The sequence below is a fragment of the Schistocerca gregaria genome, chromosome 1 (genome assembly GCF_023897955.1).
Source record: "Schistocerca gregaria isolate iqSchGreg1 chromosome 1, iqSchGreg1.2, whole genome shotgun sequence".
Taxonomy (NCBI): Eukaryota; Metazoa; Arthropoda; class Insecta; order Orthoptera; family Acrididae; genus Schistocerca; species Schistocerca gregaria.
In genome coordinates, this window is record NC_064920.1 from 303,953,835 (window position 1) to 303,971,081 (window position 17,247).

The 17,247-nt window shown below is 37.9% G+C and overlaps 1 protein-coding gene across 8 annotated transcripts in view; it reads right to left on the reverse strand.

The window, feature by feature from the left end:
* Positions 1–2,738: 2,738 nt before the first annotated feature.
* LOC126342556 (diacylglycerol lipase-beta-like) overlaps positions 2,739–17,247 on the reverse strand; it is an 822,641-nt gene continuing 808,132 nt past the window's right edge. For all 8 annotated transcript variants that reach the window (XM_050001868.1, XM_050001865.1, XM_050001866.1 and 5 more), the window contains one exon: positions 2,739–4,406. In XM_050001868.1, coding sequence (XP_049857825.1) covers positions 4,220–4,406 — 187 coding nt within the window. In that variant the 3' untranslated portion in view covers positions 2,739–4,219. The remainder of the gene's footprint in view (positions 4,407–17,247) is intronic.

The window sequence follows — 17,247 nt, forward strand, 5'->3', positions numbered from 1 at the left end:
AAGCCCAATCTTCCATCATAGCAACTAACTGCTAGAGCATTTCCAAGTTATCTGTTCCAAACTGCACTTCTTGGTTTATCAAATACTTAATCACCTTCTGTTTAAACACTCCCTGTCTGACATTGAGGAACCCCTATTCATTAAATTGCATCAAACAGAAACCAAACACAATACCCCAACATAACTGAAACACTCAGAGATAACAATAAAACAGAGACAATCTGAAATAGTTATTCTAGAGTCTAAATCTAATAATGAGCCATGTCAACTCCATACATTGGATAGTAATAGGGCCATACTGATGGCACGTGTAAACCTTCAGTAGTAATGATCAATACATGGTGCATTGAACATAATAGGTCACACTGTGTGCTCCCTGCTGTTCCCACAAAACTGCAAAACATTGATCAGCTCCTCCAGCTTAACAAACTCAACTCTAAGGTTCCTATGACATCCCCACTTGGCATTCGTCTCCCTTGTATATGACCCAAGAGATGACATCAATTAGTCCACTAACTTCACTGTGCTTCTCGATACCTTTAGCTGTGGCTGTGACTGAATATGACGTCCTGGATCCAGCTGCAGATAATTGTATTGATGGTGGCTGATGCCGCAGCACCCACTTCTATCACCAAAATTTAGAGGCCTGCAGTGAATGATCTCTACAGCAGCCAGATTGTGGTGAGGTGATGAGATGATGTAGAATATTAACCACTGGTTTTTCACAAAAAACGTTATTAATAACCAGACATTTTATTAATGAACCAGCTACAGACAGTGATTGTGATGGCATTGATTAAACAAGCTCTGTCTTTGGTAATTTGTGGCGACACCAGTGGCTTAACAGAGCTGCCGACTCTGATGTATACTGTGGCATGCGTGCACTGTCTGCTTGCTGCTCAGCAGTTCAGAGCAGGATGCACTGGAAGATGCATAATACTATATTGAACCCTGTGGTGGAAGATAGCCTTCAGTAGTGATGTTCACCAATGTGAGTGAAGGCAGACGACAAAAGTAAGCCTGCACGGGGGAAGGCAGTTCCATGTCTTGTCTGCACTGCTGTAGTCTGGAATGGGTGCCTTCCAGGGCAGAAGGCTGGCAGCAGACAGAAGCAGGTCCAGAGGTGCCACATCAGTTGGAAGGCTGGTAACTGCTTACAACTGTCTCAAAATGAAGAGTGTTTATACTGACTTTGCACATAGCTGTTTTGTAAAAGCAATCCTTCCGAAAACATAACCTCAACAAAGCCTGTGGGCCAAGTGTGAAGCAATCAGGCCTCTGTGCAGCAATGATTCTGTCTTCCTGCTGCATTGTTGTTATTACAGTTCTGCCTCCTCATCTGGCATGCAGTGTGATAGCTGCTGGTTTCATAACAGCAGTTCTTGGTGCATCTGATGTAATGGTGTTTTGTCAACTCTGGGCCGTTCGCAATGGCTGTGGGAGTGTCATCATTTTATTCAGTAGTAGCAAAACATAGTAGTGGTATTACAAAAGAGACCTCCTAAAACCTAAAATGAAGAACACAAGTGAGAAACTACAAAGCTTGTGTTATAATTCATTTCATGAGTAATTCTAATTCTGTCTCTTATTTGCTCTCAGAGTTAGGAGAATATGTTATGCAGACATGATCGCAGAAGCAATCTGTGATGTTTGCCGAATTTTTATTTTTGAGAAACTTAAAAATAAGAGATAAGATAGACCCTCTTTGCACTTTTGTTCCATGGAGCCAAAAATATGAACACATTCATATACAAATTGTTGGACCATTAACATCATCTGAAGGGCACACCTATTGTCTAACTGCCATCAGTCAACTCACCCATTGGCTTGAAATTTTTCCTGTGGTCAACATCACCAATAAAAATGATGCTACCACCTGTTTTTGCTGGTGGATTGCTTGTTTCATAGTGCTTCTGTGAATTACTACCAATCATGGCAATGCAACAGTATACTGGGAAAATGCAGTCAGCCCACAAAATAGATTGCTTAAAACACACTTGTGTGGTCCATCCTAGAAAACTGCTCAAATGTGTGGGACCCGTGCCCTATAGGACTAACATGGGATGTTAAATGTGTATAAAGAAGGGCTACATGAATGGTCACACATTTGACTCATGTGTGTTACAGAAACATTGATAAATCTGAACATGGATGCCAACTAGATTATCTTCTTGTACAGTTGTATAGACTGCCACCCTCTACAATGCTTTTAGCTCTGGCTTGTGCAATGCAAATGTTCAGTTAGCTTTTGGTTATCTTTTATGGCCTCACAAGACATTATTAATTCTTTCACCTTCAAAAACCAATAAATGTTCATTGTAAGAATGCTGTCATGAAAGACTCTTTAAACATATTTTGTTACAGATGATAGTTATGGAAGCAAATCTTTTATATACATATTTACCTGTTCAACTGGTTTATTATTGCAATTTTTGTTGTAAGGGTTTCTTTTCTTTAAACTACATGTCCACAGTAACTGGCATTTAACCAGTGGTATTGCCTGTGCTTCTCTAGTTTTTGTTTCAACAAGAAAGTAGGATGAATTTAGGTAGAATACTCTATGAACTCTCACACTCCACTCATTCCCTGTTACTCATTCATGACAAAGAGACATTTTCCTTGAACAGTCATAAAACTTTCTGGATTTTGGCTTATACAAGACAATCACAGTGATTTTCTTCCAGTCTGTAGATCTCATACAATTTCTAGTAGTGTAAAAAATAAACATAACACACATATAACAGTTCATTTTTTTTATAAGTACAGCAATCTGTCTTACTGATAAGCTTATCTGAGAGATTATACAAGAGTTGAAAATAAAATAGAATATGGTGAATAACTGATATGAACCTTTTTATAAGCTATAGGTATTCACAAAAAATATATAAAGTTTATGCACTTGTATTTATGAAGGACAAGGAGTCCGTTACAGTCTCTTAGTTTGTAGAGATTTCACACAAGAAAACACTTGAAATCTCTGTTTTAAAACAGATTTACGCTGTTATGGTAATCAGTCTCATTCAGGGAACAATCATACACAGTAAAATAAAATGGAATTATAAAATAAAGTGAAATACTTTAAAAATCTTGATCACTTGGTGCTCCACAGTTTCAAGATATTTATTAAAGGACATCATCTAAACACAATTAGCTGCACCTGAAATGTTTATTTGCCAAAGGTGTTTCGGGTATATAACACATCATCATCTGATCCAGAGAAACAAACAACTGTATGTATATCAGTATCTACAACATGACAAAGGCAGAAATATAAGTCTACTTACACTATGTATCTTTATATGAATGTTATGCATGTCAGTTGATATAATAGGATATAAAATCCATTGTATCACACAGCACACAGGTTGTCAAGTATGTTACTGCTGTCAAATCTTAGGAAGTGACAGTTCTGGATCAAGTCTGACATCAGTGTCATACAGTGTGATTTGTTGGATTATTTTGCAATTTTATACTTTTTGTATTTTCTACTTTCATAATCCAACTGAGATTGTATTTTACATATATGAATGCATGTCACATATGTATGTAAATGACAGTTATGACAGATGTGACTAAGGATTCCACTGCCAAAGATCAGACAGCAGTAACAAACATGACAACCTATGTAGTATGTGATAGGAATGATTTCATAGCCCAATACATTAACTGACATGCATGTCATTCCTATAGAGATACATGATGTAACTAGTCTTACATTTCTGCTATTATATTTACATCTGTCACATTGTAGAATTTGATGTACATACAGTAATTTGTTCTTCTGTAGCAGATGTCACTGAGAATGGGTTACGCACCTGAATACCAGTTTGGCAAATAAACATTTCATGTGCAGCTCATGATGCTTAAATGATGTCCTTCAATAAGTGAAATACTTTGTCACATTGTTAAATACTTGAGAATTTTTACAACTAAAGCTAAACAAATGAATGGTGGCATATGCCTTTGTCACAGTATTCTTCAACATTGGTATGATGATGGGTGCTTGAAAAGTTTCTCACAAAACACAGCTAAGCATCTGGATGAAAATGGTAATACAGTATGATGCTAGTTGTCACTTCTTCACCACAGAGCACTGTAGAGACTCAATGGGTCTTTGCTAATATGTTAATTTTCTGAGGTCTACTAACACTTGATATCACAGGAGCACAATGAATGACACATAGGACTGATTCTTCTCTGTATCAAATGCACAATTTCATTAAAGAATAGAAACATATGGTTTCTGTGGCCTGACATTCTGTTGATCACGAATAATTTTGCCAAGAATGTCATACACATTTTCAGGAAGATGATCCAGGAGCATCCGTGGCATAATCCGGAATTCTGTGAATTCCTCAGCTATGGCCCAGCGCATCTCATAGTCAGGACCACCTGTCCCATTTTTCCTACATAAAGAAAATAATAATGTGAAAATTACTAATAACTTATTATTCTATGTGAGATAAATTATTTTCAAACAATACTATGAAATATTGGGAAAATAATTTTTAAAAAGCCCTCAGATTATATTTTAAAACAGTCTGTGTTCAAAAGTGTGTTACATGAAAAATAGTAAAAGCTAAGTCAAATTGAAATTGTTGTCTCAGGTTGTGAGGGTAAGAAGATTCAGATCTGAAAATTACAAATTGAATAGTCTGTATTTGAGTTAGTTTGGTGTACTCAAAGCTTTTCATCCAAAATCCAAGAACTAAATGATGTAATAGTAATTAATGTTTCTCACAAAATTATTAAGTGATTCTCAGCAAATGGACTCTCTTTAAATTTTGATAAAACACAGTATATACAGTTCCGTACAGTAAATGGCACAACTCCAGTAATAAATATAGACATTGAACAGAAGTCTGTAGCTAAGGTAGAATTTTCAAAATTTTTAGGTGTGTCCATTGATGAGAGATTAAACTGGAAGCAACACATTGATGGTCTGCTGAAATGTCCGAGTTCAGCTACGTATGCTACTAGGGTTATTGCAAATTTTGGTGATAAGAATCTCAGTAAATTAGCTTACTATGCCTACTTCCATTCACTGCTTTCGTATGGCATCATATTCTGGGGAATTCATCATTGAGTAGAAAAGTATTCATTGCTCAAAAACGTGTAATCAGAATAATTGCTGGAGCACACCCACGGTCATCCTGCATACATCTATTTAAGGATCTAGGGATCCTCACAGTATGTATATTCACTTATGAAATTTGTTGTTAATAATCTAACCCAGTTGAAAAGTAATAGTGTGCATAGCTATAACACCAGGAGAAAGGATGATCTTCACTATACAGGGTTAAATCTGACTTTGGCACAGAAAGAGGTAAATTATGCTGCCACAAAAGTCTTTGGTCACCTACCAAACAGCATCAAAAGCCTGACAGATAGTCAACCAATATTTAAAAATAAATTAAAAGAATTTCTAGATGGCAACTCCTTCTACTCATTGGCTGAATTTTTAGATATAAATTAAGGGAGGGGAAAGAAACTAACTTAAACATTAGTGTCATGCAATATTTTGTGTAATGTAATATCGTGTGCAGACATCTTTCATTAACCTGACACGTTCCACATCATTACGAAGTGTTGTATTCATGATCTATGGAACAAGTATTAATCTAATCTAATCTAATCTAATCTCCAATGTGTATTGAAGTAATAATTGGATATGATTCAGAATTTATTCAGCATAATTACAGAATTCTGCAGGATCTGCTAGAACTTTGTACCTATTATAGAGGGCCATAGAACATCTGTGCACATTCACCAAACAATGGTTTTTAATTGTACTGGGTTGAGAGTACATGCACTCTCTTTGCAGATTTCATAATCACCATTGTATTTTGTTACTGTAGTATGTAAGTGCATAACTGAAATGAAATCATCAGCTGATTGGGTCCACACATTCTAGAGCCATTTTTGTTTGTGTTGGTGCAGCTAATGTGCTATTATGCAATTACAGTTGACTGATACAGAATTTTGAGAATGCATATTGTAAAAATGAAACAGTGAATGTTCAGTTTTGACAGAATTTATGTATCTAGTACCTATACACAGGATATTTTAGGATTCCCATTGATAGACCACAGTTGCACTACACAGAGGAAGCACCTAGAGTACTTCTGGAGTGTATATAGGTTTTTTAGGCTAGGCTACAGGCTGAGGTCCTTTGATGAGTACTCACCACTTGATAAGCAAAGAGCAAAATCAGATTAGGTACAAAGTAAAGACATTTTGAATGTAAAGCTTTTAACAGTAAATTGCTGAGGCACTCATAACAAAGTCCCTGAATTTATTGCCCTCCAGGGAAGTTGTTTTGCAAAAATAATACTCAGAACTAAGAGTTGCAAGAAACCCAAAGCAGATAACTCCAAAATATTTAATGAGGCATGGAATGTATATTGGAAAGACAGACTGAACGCCAAAGGAGGGGAGTGTTCACTGCAATTGATATAAATATGGTTTGTATCAAAGTTAAACGTGAGTATGACTTCAAAGTTATCTGGATGCAACTAACTAGCCTAAGTGGACTCAACACAATGATTGGACATTTTTACCAGTCACCCAATTCTGATTCCACATAACAACCGCAGAATCATTAAAAAAAAGTTTTTGTCTAGTAATGTAGAAGTATTCTAATCATGCAGGATTAGTTGGAGGTGACTTTAATCTACTGAGTATAGACTGTGACATTTATAGATTTATATCATGTGTTATGGGAGGTCAGTCTTGTGATGAAGTTCAGAACACATTTTCCTAAAAGCAGCTAGTTGACAACCCACATGCAATGGAAATATTTTTGGTCTTGTAGGTACAAACAGGCCTGACCTTATTGACAGTGTCAGTATAGTCATCATGACATCATCATAGTGATGATGTTACTAAAGTTAAGTTTTTATGTTTGAAAGAGTACATAAACAGCTGTTTACCTATTATTCAGACAATGAATGGACATCAGTTAGTTCCAGTACAATGCACAATTAGGCAAAGATTAATCTGATTTTAAATCATGCTTTACTACTAAAGTTAGTAAAATTAATAAACCCATCAAAAAGACTAGGAGAATCCAGTATGATGTACAATGCACAAGGAGGCAAAGTTTTTTTGGAAATTTGTGGTAAGCTCTTACGCCACCACACTGCTGAGATCATCGGTCCCTAAGCTTACACACTACTTAATCTAACATAAACTAACTTATGCTGAGGACAACACACACACCCATTCCCGAGGATGGACTCGAACCTTCAACAGGGGGAGCCACGTGAATTGTGTCTAGCCTCAGACCATGCAGCTACCCCGCATGGCAGGCAGAGTTTAATCTGATTTTAAATCATGATTTGAAGAAGTATGTGCCAAGCAAGCGGATTGCTACAGAGAGTACTCTTTGGCATAGGCCCATTACTTAGCTTGCATATACTGTGAATCTTTCTTTTTTGGTGACTGTATAAAATTGCAAGTGATTCCTGTATATAAAACAATTAAAAGAATGGACCTGTAAAATTGCAGACTACTATCCTTATCACTGGTTTCCTGGAGAATTCTTGTGCATATTCTAAGTTTGAATATAATAAATTTTCTTGAGATAAAAAGTTTCTGCCTACAAATTGTAACAGATTTAGAAAGCATCACACATGCGGAACTCAGCTTTCCCTTTTCTTGCACAAGGTCCTGTTAACTGTGAATGAAAGGCAACATGCAGATTCTGTGTTCCTAGATTTCCAACCAGCATTTGACATAGTTTCCCACTGCAGACTGTTAATGGCAGTCTGAGCATAGGAAAGAGGTGCTCAGATATGTGAGTGTTTAAAGACATTTTAAGCAATAGTGCCCAGATTGTGAGTGTTCATTAGAGACACGGGTTTCATCTATAGTGCACCAGGGAAGTGTGATAGGACTGCTCTTGCTCTCTAAATACACAAATGAATTGTTGGATAGGATCCTGTGATCTGTGGAAGGTACACTAGCATTTTTTGTTTTCATTGTAAATATTTATTGTTTATTCATGTTCTTCTGACATATTCTGCATGCTGGAAGATCTCCTCACTATGGATCAGTTAGAATGAAAAGTACATCTAATCTAATCTCTAATCTTGCAACTATTTCCTGATGATGCTGGAGGGTAAGGAAGGTGTTATTGCTGAATGAAGGTAGGAGCGTGCAGGGTAAATTATTCAGAATTTCTATTTTGTGTGATGAGTGGCAGCTTACTCTAAATGTAGAAAAATGCATGGTAATTCAGATGAGTAGAGAAAACAATCCAGTAACATTTGAATACAGTATTAGTGCTGAGCTGCTTGACACAGCAATGTTGATTAAATATCAAAGTATAAAGTTGCAAAGCAATATGAAATGGAATGAGCACATTCACCCAATAGTAGGGAAAGTGAATCATCAACTTCAGTTTATTAGGAAAACTCTAAGGATTGTATCTCATCTATAAGAAAGACTGCATTCAAACACAAGTGCAACCCATTCTTGAGTACTGTGTTAGTGTTTGGAATGCCCACCAGCTTGAATTAAAGGAAGACATCAAATTAAATCAGAGGTGGGCTGCTAGATTTCTTAGCAGTAGGCAGGTATAACAGATATGCTCTGTGAACTCAAATGGGAATCCCTGGAGTGATCACAATGTTCTTTTTGGGAAACACTATTGATAAAATTTTAGAAAATGGGCATTTACGTCTCCTTGCAGAATGCTTCTACTGCCAACAATGACTAGTTCATGTAAGTACCATAAAGAAAGGAAAGAGGAAGTATGGGTCACATGGAAACATACAAACAGTCATTTTTCCCTTGCTTTGTTAGTGAGAGGAAATGAAAGGATCATATGGCATTGCTGGCTAGGATGTCCCATTTAGGTTCAACCACCAAGTGCAAGTCTTATTTCATTTGGCGCCACATTGGGCAACTTGCGCTTGATGATGAGGATGGAAGGATGATGAGGACAACACAGCACCCAGTTCACGAGCGGAGGACATCTCCGACCCAGGCGGGAATCGAACCAAGGCCCAGTGCATGGGAGGCAAGCACATTACCACCCAGATAAGTGTGGACCATTAGTGAGGGGAAGAGGACAGAGAATAACTAATAGTGGTATGAGATACCCTCTGCCATGCACCAAATGGTGGCTTTTGTGTGTGTGTGTGTGTGTGTAGATGTAACCTAAGATAGAACAAGTTGAATGTAGTCTAGATGATTGAGCAGATAGGCATTGTTTTGCTAAGAATCAGTTTTGCTACTATATCTGATATAATTTGATGATAAGCACACCTGATGTGAAAGACAGTATAGGAAAAAGGGGATTTCATCTATTTAGTTTAGTCTTGATGGTGAGTTTACTTTCTCTCCTGGATTAAGGAAACCTGAATACTTGGAGGTGTTCTGGCAGGTTCAATCAGTTGCGTAATGAGCTTTGGTTCATTCCATGAGGACTATCTCCCATTACTGTGTGCCAACCCAACATACAATTTCATGTTACCTTTATCACCAAACAATGGAAACTCCATGTAGGAATTAACTGTATGTCCTTTTTTTTTTTTAAAAAAAAATATTTGTTTCTGTCTGCAGTGTAACATGTCTTCTTTATGGTAAGTACCAATCTATCTTTTCCTGCTTTGTTGACCTTTATCACCGTTATTCTGGGCCAGTTTGAGAACATTTTTCCACACGAGTGACATATTATTTGGTGCCTCTTCCTCCATTTTTTAACACAAGTGACATGTCATTTCACCTCCCCCCCCCCCCTCCCCCCATTCCCTTTGCCCTCTCTTCCTCATACATTCCTTGCTGTTCCTTGGTCTCTTGTAAGACCTATAAAAAAAACCAAAATCTGGCGAGAGTGGAAACAAGTTGTTTTTGTTAATAATTATTATGTGCCCTGTGTAGACATTGTGCACTATGAGCACCTCCAGTGCCTCTCTCACAAGTGACCACTTGTGGCACTTGAGCCTTAAACAGGCCTGGCTATATTTTACTGATGTATTTGTCAGTGACCAAGCATAAAGGGCACCTATCTTGACTTGATGTTTACAGTGTGATATCTTCCACTTACTACATCCTATTATCTTCTAATTCCTTTTTTATCTTGGCTAACTCGAAATGAAGTCATCAGCATTTATTAAATTTCATTAGTTGATAAAGTACATTTATTGAACAACAGTGACCTTTGCTTTGACTAAAAAATTTGTTTCCATTGTACGGTTTTGTTTTCATTACATTAGATAGATAGATATTAGAACTTTGGATAGGAAACACTTGTTTGTGTTCTACCCACTGCAGTTCGAATGATGCCTGACTGACAATTAATGATTTTTTCCTTTTTTCCTTCTTTCAGTATAGACACTGCTGCCATCAGTTTCCTGAAGACTCCTGATATTTCTTTCCATTTTCATTCCATTGTAAGAGATAATTTTGAAATACGTAAGTTTCCTTCAGTATGAATAGTGGAACAGAGCTTTGTTAGGATTATGGACAGACAGACCTGCATTTAGTTAAAAGATAAGAAGAGGGAATATTAGACAGAGAGCAACTTGGTGGTTGCAGATGGAAGATGGAGCTTTTGGTGATAATGCTACAGGGTAGGAGGGGAGGGTGGGAGGGAGACTGGGATGGGGTAACCATAACCCATGCAGACAGCACAAGACAGAGTTTTGACTAAAGAATGAGAGACTAGCCAAAATTCAATATCAATTGCTGTTTCTATGATGATTCATAGCACATGGGATTGACCCCCCCTCTTTGTTGCCAATGACCTGAATGTCAAAATCCCCATTTCTTGTGTACAACACATCATTTCACAGAGACATCCTATGTATATCCTCATACAGATACAGATTTTCCATTACTGTATGCAGTTTCTATTATCATATGCTTAACAAACTTTTTGTTACTTTGTGTTCTTGGAAGTAGAAAAGTAAAATTTACACACATTATTTGGCATATGATTTGTTCCTAACTTTACAAAAATAATTTCTTTGCAGAATATTGTTAATAATATGCCAATGTACATTGGATTTCTTTCTTAAAATTATGAATGTTGATTCAAAAGCTGGATTGAATATAAAAGTCTGTATGAAGATACTGTGGTAGTCAAAAGATTGAATGATCATCTCAAAAAATAAAGTTAAATAATTAATTTTTTTGTTTGTTGCTGGTATATGTCTGCCTGCAGTCACAGTACACAGTGAAATGAAATGAAATGATCATATTGCAATGTTGGCTGGAGCCCCATCCAAGGAAGTTCAACTGCCGAGTGCAAGTCTAATTTCAGTTGACGCCACATTGGGCGACTTGCATGCCAGCGATGAGGATGAAATGATGATGAGGACAACACAACACCCAGTCAATGACTGGAATCCCCAACCAAGCTGGGAATCGAACCCAGGGCCGCTGGATGGGAAGCGAGCACGTTACCACCCAGCTAAGCACGTGGACACAGTGAAATACATGTCACCAATAGAGGAGCCAAAACAAATTGATGCAACCCAAAGATAAAGTGAAGTGATATGTGGTAATTTGTTTTCTGCATTTGAAAGAGATTAACACTGAAGCAAATCTTGCTGAATTGGTGGAAATGTCAGGCATTGATGAACCATAATATCACACTGTGGACAGCTGGCCCAGACATGTCGAGTGTGGTAATACAAGTTTTAATGATGAAGAACAAAGCGGTAGACCATCTCTCTGTGATGAGCCAGGAAATACAAGAGAAGTGGAGGCCCTGGTACTTGAAGCCTAATTGTTTACAAGTGAGGTGAGAGTTGAGGAAGGGAAAATCAGTTATACATCAGTTTACATCTTGCACAACATTTAGATCATGACAAAGGGTCTGCCTGCTGGGTCCCATGACTGTTCACACTCTTTCGAAGATCTCGCAGAATTAAATCGGCAGCAGAAATATTGTAGCTGTGTCAGGCCATTGCAGATGAGCCTTTAGCCATCCAATCACATCACTATCAGATGATGTCCTTAGCCATCTAATCACAGCACTATGACCCTGGGAACAAAAAAGGAAAGCAAGCATTGTCACCAAAAAAAGGCAAATACACAACCATCATTGATTTTTTTCCTGCATCCCCTCTGCCTCTTTCCTGTATTCTCTAGAAATCGCTCCCAGTGATCTCTTCCTCTTTCCTTAGACGAAGAAAAAGCATAGCATGGCAGGCATTTCCAAAATGACAAAGGCATGATTTTCAAGATGTGACAGTTGAGACATGTTAGCTAACCAAGTCTGGACAAGAAGAGAATAGAACCTTTTGGAATGTGGTGCTACAGAAGAATGCTGAAGATTAGATGGGTAATCACATAACTAATGAGGAGGTATTGAATAGAATTGGGGAGAAGAGGAATCTGTGGCACAACTTGACTAGAAGAAGGGATCGGTTGGTAGGACGTGTACTGAGGCATCAAGGGGTCACCAATTTAGTATTGGAGGGCAGTGTGGAGGGTAAAAATTGTAGAGGGAAACCAAGAAATGAATACACTAAGCAGATTCAGAAGGATGTAGGTTGCAGTAGGTACTGGGCGATGAAGAAGCTTGCACAGGATAGAGTAGCATGGAGAGCTGCATCGAACCAGTCTCCGGACTGAAGAGCACAACAACAGCTAATCAAGGCCTCTGCCAAGCCACTGATCATTTGGAGAGAAAAAGAAAGCCCACATTGACAGATGAACCATTACCAAGTCTCATGACTGCAGCTTCTTGTTTTTGAGGTGATAGTTTAATAGTTAAAACTTCATGCCTACCACTTGTAGAAGGGCTGTTCATAAAGTACCTGACCTTATTTTTATTGATGAAACCAACAATTTAATTAGCGTGCACACACTCTGTATGTCTGTAGGCATACATAGTGTGCACGCCTAATCTTTTTCAAGACTGAGGAAATAACCAGTCACTAGCTAGCCACTGACAAGTGACCATATGTAGGTGGCAGCCATCGGATTTTTTACTGTGGGTAAAGGGACAGAAAAACAGGATTATTGTGTCAAATTTTGTTTTATGCGTGCCAATTCTCAAATTGAAAGACTTCATAAGATTCAACAAGTGTTTGGGGACAAAGCAATGGGTGCAACACAGATATAGGAATAGTACTACTGCTTCAAAAAGGTGGCCACTCATTAGTGAAGACCGAAGCATGTGCATGTAGGCACTCAACATCTGCAAATGAGGTAGTTATTGAACATGTAAGGACCTTGGTGATGCAAGACAGACAATCCATGTTCAGAGAACTTGCAGAGGATGTTAAAATTAGTACTGGATCCATTTATTCCATCTTAATAGAACATTTGGATCTCAGCAAATTTGTGTCAAAGCTGCTAACAACTGGGCAAAAGCAACTTCATTTGGAGATTCCACAGGACATGCTGGATACTGTGTACAGCAATCCTAACTTTCTTAACCAGTGATTACTGGTGATGAGGCCTGGGCTTGTGCGTATGACCCATAAAGAAAGTTGCAGTCATCATAATGGAAGCATCCACCATCCCTGAGTCCCAAAAACGTGAGGTGGGTCTGCAGCAATGTGAAAGTCATGCTGACCTTTGTTTTACTCCAAGGAAGTGGTCCATCATGAGTATGCCTCAGAAGGTATGAATGTTAATAAGGAGTATTATGCATCATCTTCATGAAGCTGTGAGTCACAAATAGTTGGGCTTGTGGGCAGTGGGCAGTCAGCACCTTCACCACAATAGTGGACCCATCCCATCACTCTCAATTAATTCTGAGTTTTTTTTAACCAAACACAACAAGGCTGTAATTTGGCAGTCTCCCTGTTCCTCTGACCTAACCCTGAGTGACTCTTGGCTTTTGCCTAAACTGAAAAGATTCTGAAAGGGACTAGATCAGAACAGGGAAGACGTTATGCAGAATCTGGTGGAGGAGCTCCACACCATATCAAAAGAGGCTTTTCAGCGATGCTTCCAGCAGTGGCAGTAGTATTAGGTTGTCTATTTCCAACGAGGGCCTTGTTTGCCGAAAGCTCACGTTCTGACAGTCTTTTTGTTGTGCCTATCTGCAGCTCAGCATGGCTAGTAGCAACTGTTCTTTTCATTGTATCTCAATAATGACTGGTTCTATAAATAAAAGCCATATACTTTTTGACCAGCCCTCATAGATCACAACTCAATGAAAAGAAAAGGTTCTAATAGAAATGTGAGCATGTTGGGAAGATAATAACTAACCAACCTTCCAAAGCCCACTTTCAGAGAATTTTCTCCTGTAGACATTCTGGTCCATCCTCCTGCCCCTGTGCCAGCCTCATAGCCCCACTGGTACTTTCTACCCCATCTGTATCTTTCTTTTATATATGTTCATCAATGTAACATGGCAGCCAACATGAAAGTTCAACATGTTTCTCCACGGAAATGAGTTGATTTTGCCATTAAAAAGAAGGCATGTGGAAATTGTAAAGATGAAATCATGAAGTTAAAGGAACACGTGTCCAGCTTACAGTTTATAATCAGCACCCTCAAAGTGCTATCTCAAATTTTCAGCTTGGGAAAAGTGAGCCAAATACTCAACAAGTTCCACAAAATATTGCACCTGCTAGCAAAAAGTGGACTAAAGTCACTTACAAAAACAGCACACAAGAACTATCAAATTATGTAAATGGTAAAAGTACCAGTGACACACTCTTTGTGCGCAAAAAGTCTTTCGAAGTGCTTTCAGCTGTAGACTGTGATATCTCAACAAGCTGCATTAAATCACATGGGAAGAAAAAAGTCATCGGAAACAAGGCATGACAGAGCCACTTTCAATGACACAAAAAAAAGCAATTCAACTATGAATGTAGTTGCTGACAATGAATCAAAATTAAAGTGTTCCTCAAGATGGATAATCAACTAATATGGACAAAAAAGGCAAAACAAACAGTGCCACCATGCAACACCCAAGCACCAGAAGGCCTGAAAATAGTTATCATTGACTAGCAAAAACATGTAAAATAAACCTATTTGCAGATAGTCAAGGACAGAAGATAGCAGCCGAATTTCAGTCCAGAAGCAATCACAAAATAACTTTCATGGTGAAACCAGGTGCAATACTGAGCTGTCAAGTGATTTCCAGCACAGTTTCAGAAGAGGTCGAAGTACCACATCAGTAGCAGTACAATTTGTCCATCTTTTACTTGAAAAAAGAAATGAAAAATCCCAAGCAGCAGGAGTGTTCCTAGACCTCTCAAGGGCTTTTGATAGAGTACATCATGACATGCTCTTATCAAAAATTGCAAAGAGTGGTATCACTGGAAAACTAATCCAATTGCTAGAAACGTATTTAAAGGTTAGACAGCAGTACATGGAGATTATGTACTCTAATGGAGAAATACTGGAGAGGAGAAGATCAAGTATAAGAAATACACATTTTGGTGTTCCTCAAGGCTCCATTTTAGGTCCAGTGCTATTCATATGCTATGTAAATGATTTCCTAAGTTCTCTTGACAATAACCAATTGATCATTATTATGCAGACAATAAATTTGGTGTCTGCTATGCTGGCAGTGAGCCCAGCCTAGTTGAAGAGATACATAACTTTACTGAAAAGGCAAGAGCTCACATTGAAAGAAAGAACCTAAAAGTAAAGACAGAAAAAAACTAATATTATTCGCTTTAAACCAAGTGGTACAAACAGACAAAATATTGTGATTGATGACATTCTATCAAAAACCTGTACAGATTGTAATTTCAGGCAGTGACTTCCATGGACCATAACATGAAAACAGCAACAACAAATAAAAACTTTTTTCATGTTCTTAGTGGGAACAAATGATATAGCAAAAAACGAAATGAAAGACCTAGTGATCTCACCCAAAAGAAGGCCACATGAGCTGAGAAGCTCAAACATAATTGTCTTCTCTGTTCACAACCGACATGACTTGCCAATCTGATTATGCATAAGTAAAGAAGTGCAAATAACCAGATCCAGTCAATAAACAGATCCTAAATATATGCATGAAACTCGAAAATGTTACATTTGTGGTCATAAGCTGCTTAGGAAGAAGATTCCACACATCTCATGGCTTACATCTCAACAGATGACTCATTTATGTGAGAACTATCATGTGGTAATCTGTTTGTGGAAGTGAAGTATAGTAGGATTGATTAAAAAGTCTCTTGAGTGCACGCAACCATTTTAAGAGTAGAGAAAATTCCTCCAAACAGCATCATATCTTCAGAGAAGGAGTTGGGCAGATCATCGCAGCTGACTATCCAGAAAAGAAGATCTGCAAAGCACCTCCAAGTAAGGCCAATGATGAAGGGGACGTGTGAGTCTTGCACACCCGCACCACTTTCCTTCCTCTAGTCGCCAAAAACTGCCAGAAGTTAGAAGGAGGTTTATTTAGTTTTAGGAAAAGTAGGGACATCTGAGAAGCTATTTTAACATTGTGGCTAATAACAGTGGGCATATTTATAGGAAAAATAAGGAAACATACCTTATATTTGTATATTTGGAGAAACTATTGATAATGTGCAATGAGATAAAATGTTTTTCATTCTTAGAAGAGATTCCATTCTCTTGATAAAGCAGACTGGCAGTAAGAGCACTAAAGAATTGATACAAGAGACCAGATAGGAAAACTGTCAGGTACGATTGCTCATTATCACTACTGATACTTAATTTGTGTGTAGTGTACAGGCAATGAGGGAAGTAAAAGGCTGTCTCAGTGTGGAAGTTTTCTGTTACGGACAAAAAAATCAGTCATGATACGGTTCACTGATGACTCAGCAGTGGCCAGGGGGAGGGCAAAACAACATGAATGCAATTAGATGCTTGATGAAATGGAATATGTGCTGACTGATGGCTGTAGTATACACACAAATAAAAAGGAAAACTAATGTAATCATGAACATAGTGGCTGGACATTCTGGATGGCTAAATGTTAGACTTGGAGAAAAATATTTTGAAGATGTAGATGAATTCTGCTACCTATGATGTTGAACAAATAAAGAAGGAAGATGCAAGAAAGATGTAGTAGCAATGATTGCTGAAGATAAAAGGGCTAATTTTAAACAGTAACAACTGGTAAAATCCAGAAACATGAACCCAACGACCAGAAAAAGATTCATGAAAAGTTATATTTGCAGTACAGCTTTGTATGAAGCAGTACATAACAATGGGAAAGAAATAAAGTAAACAATTAGAAGCCTTTGAAATGTGTTACTTCAGGAGTCTGTTCAAGATCAAACAGATTGACTGAATAGAGAATGAAGTCATCTTGCAGTGAATCGATGAGGCAGAAAGAGCCTAACAATG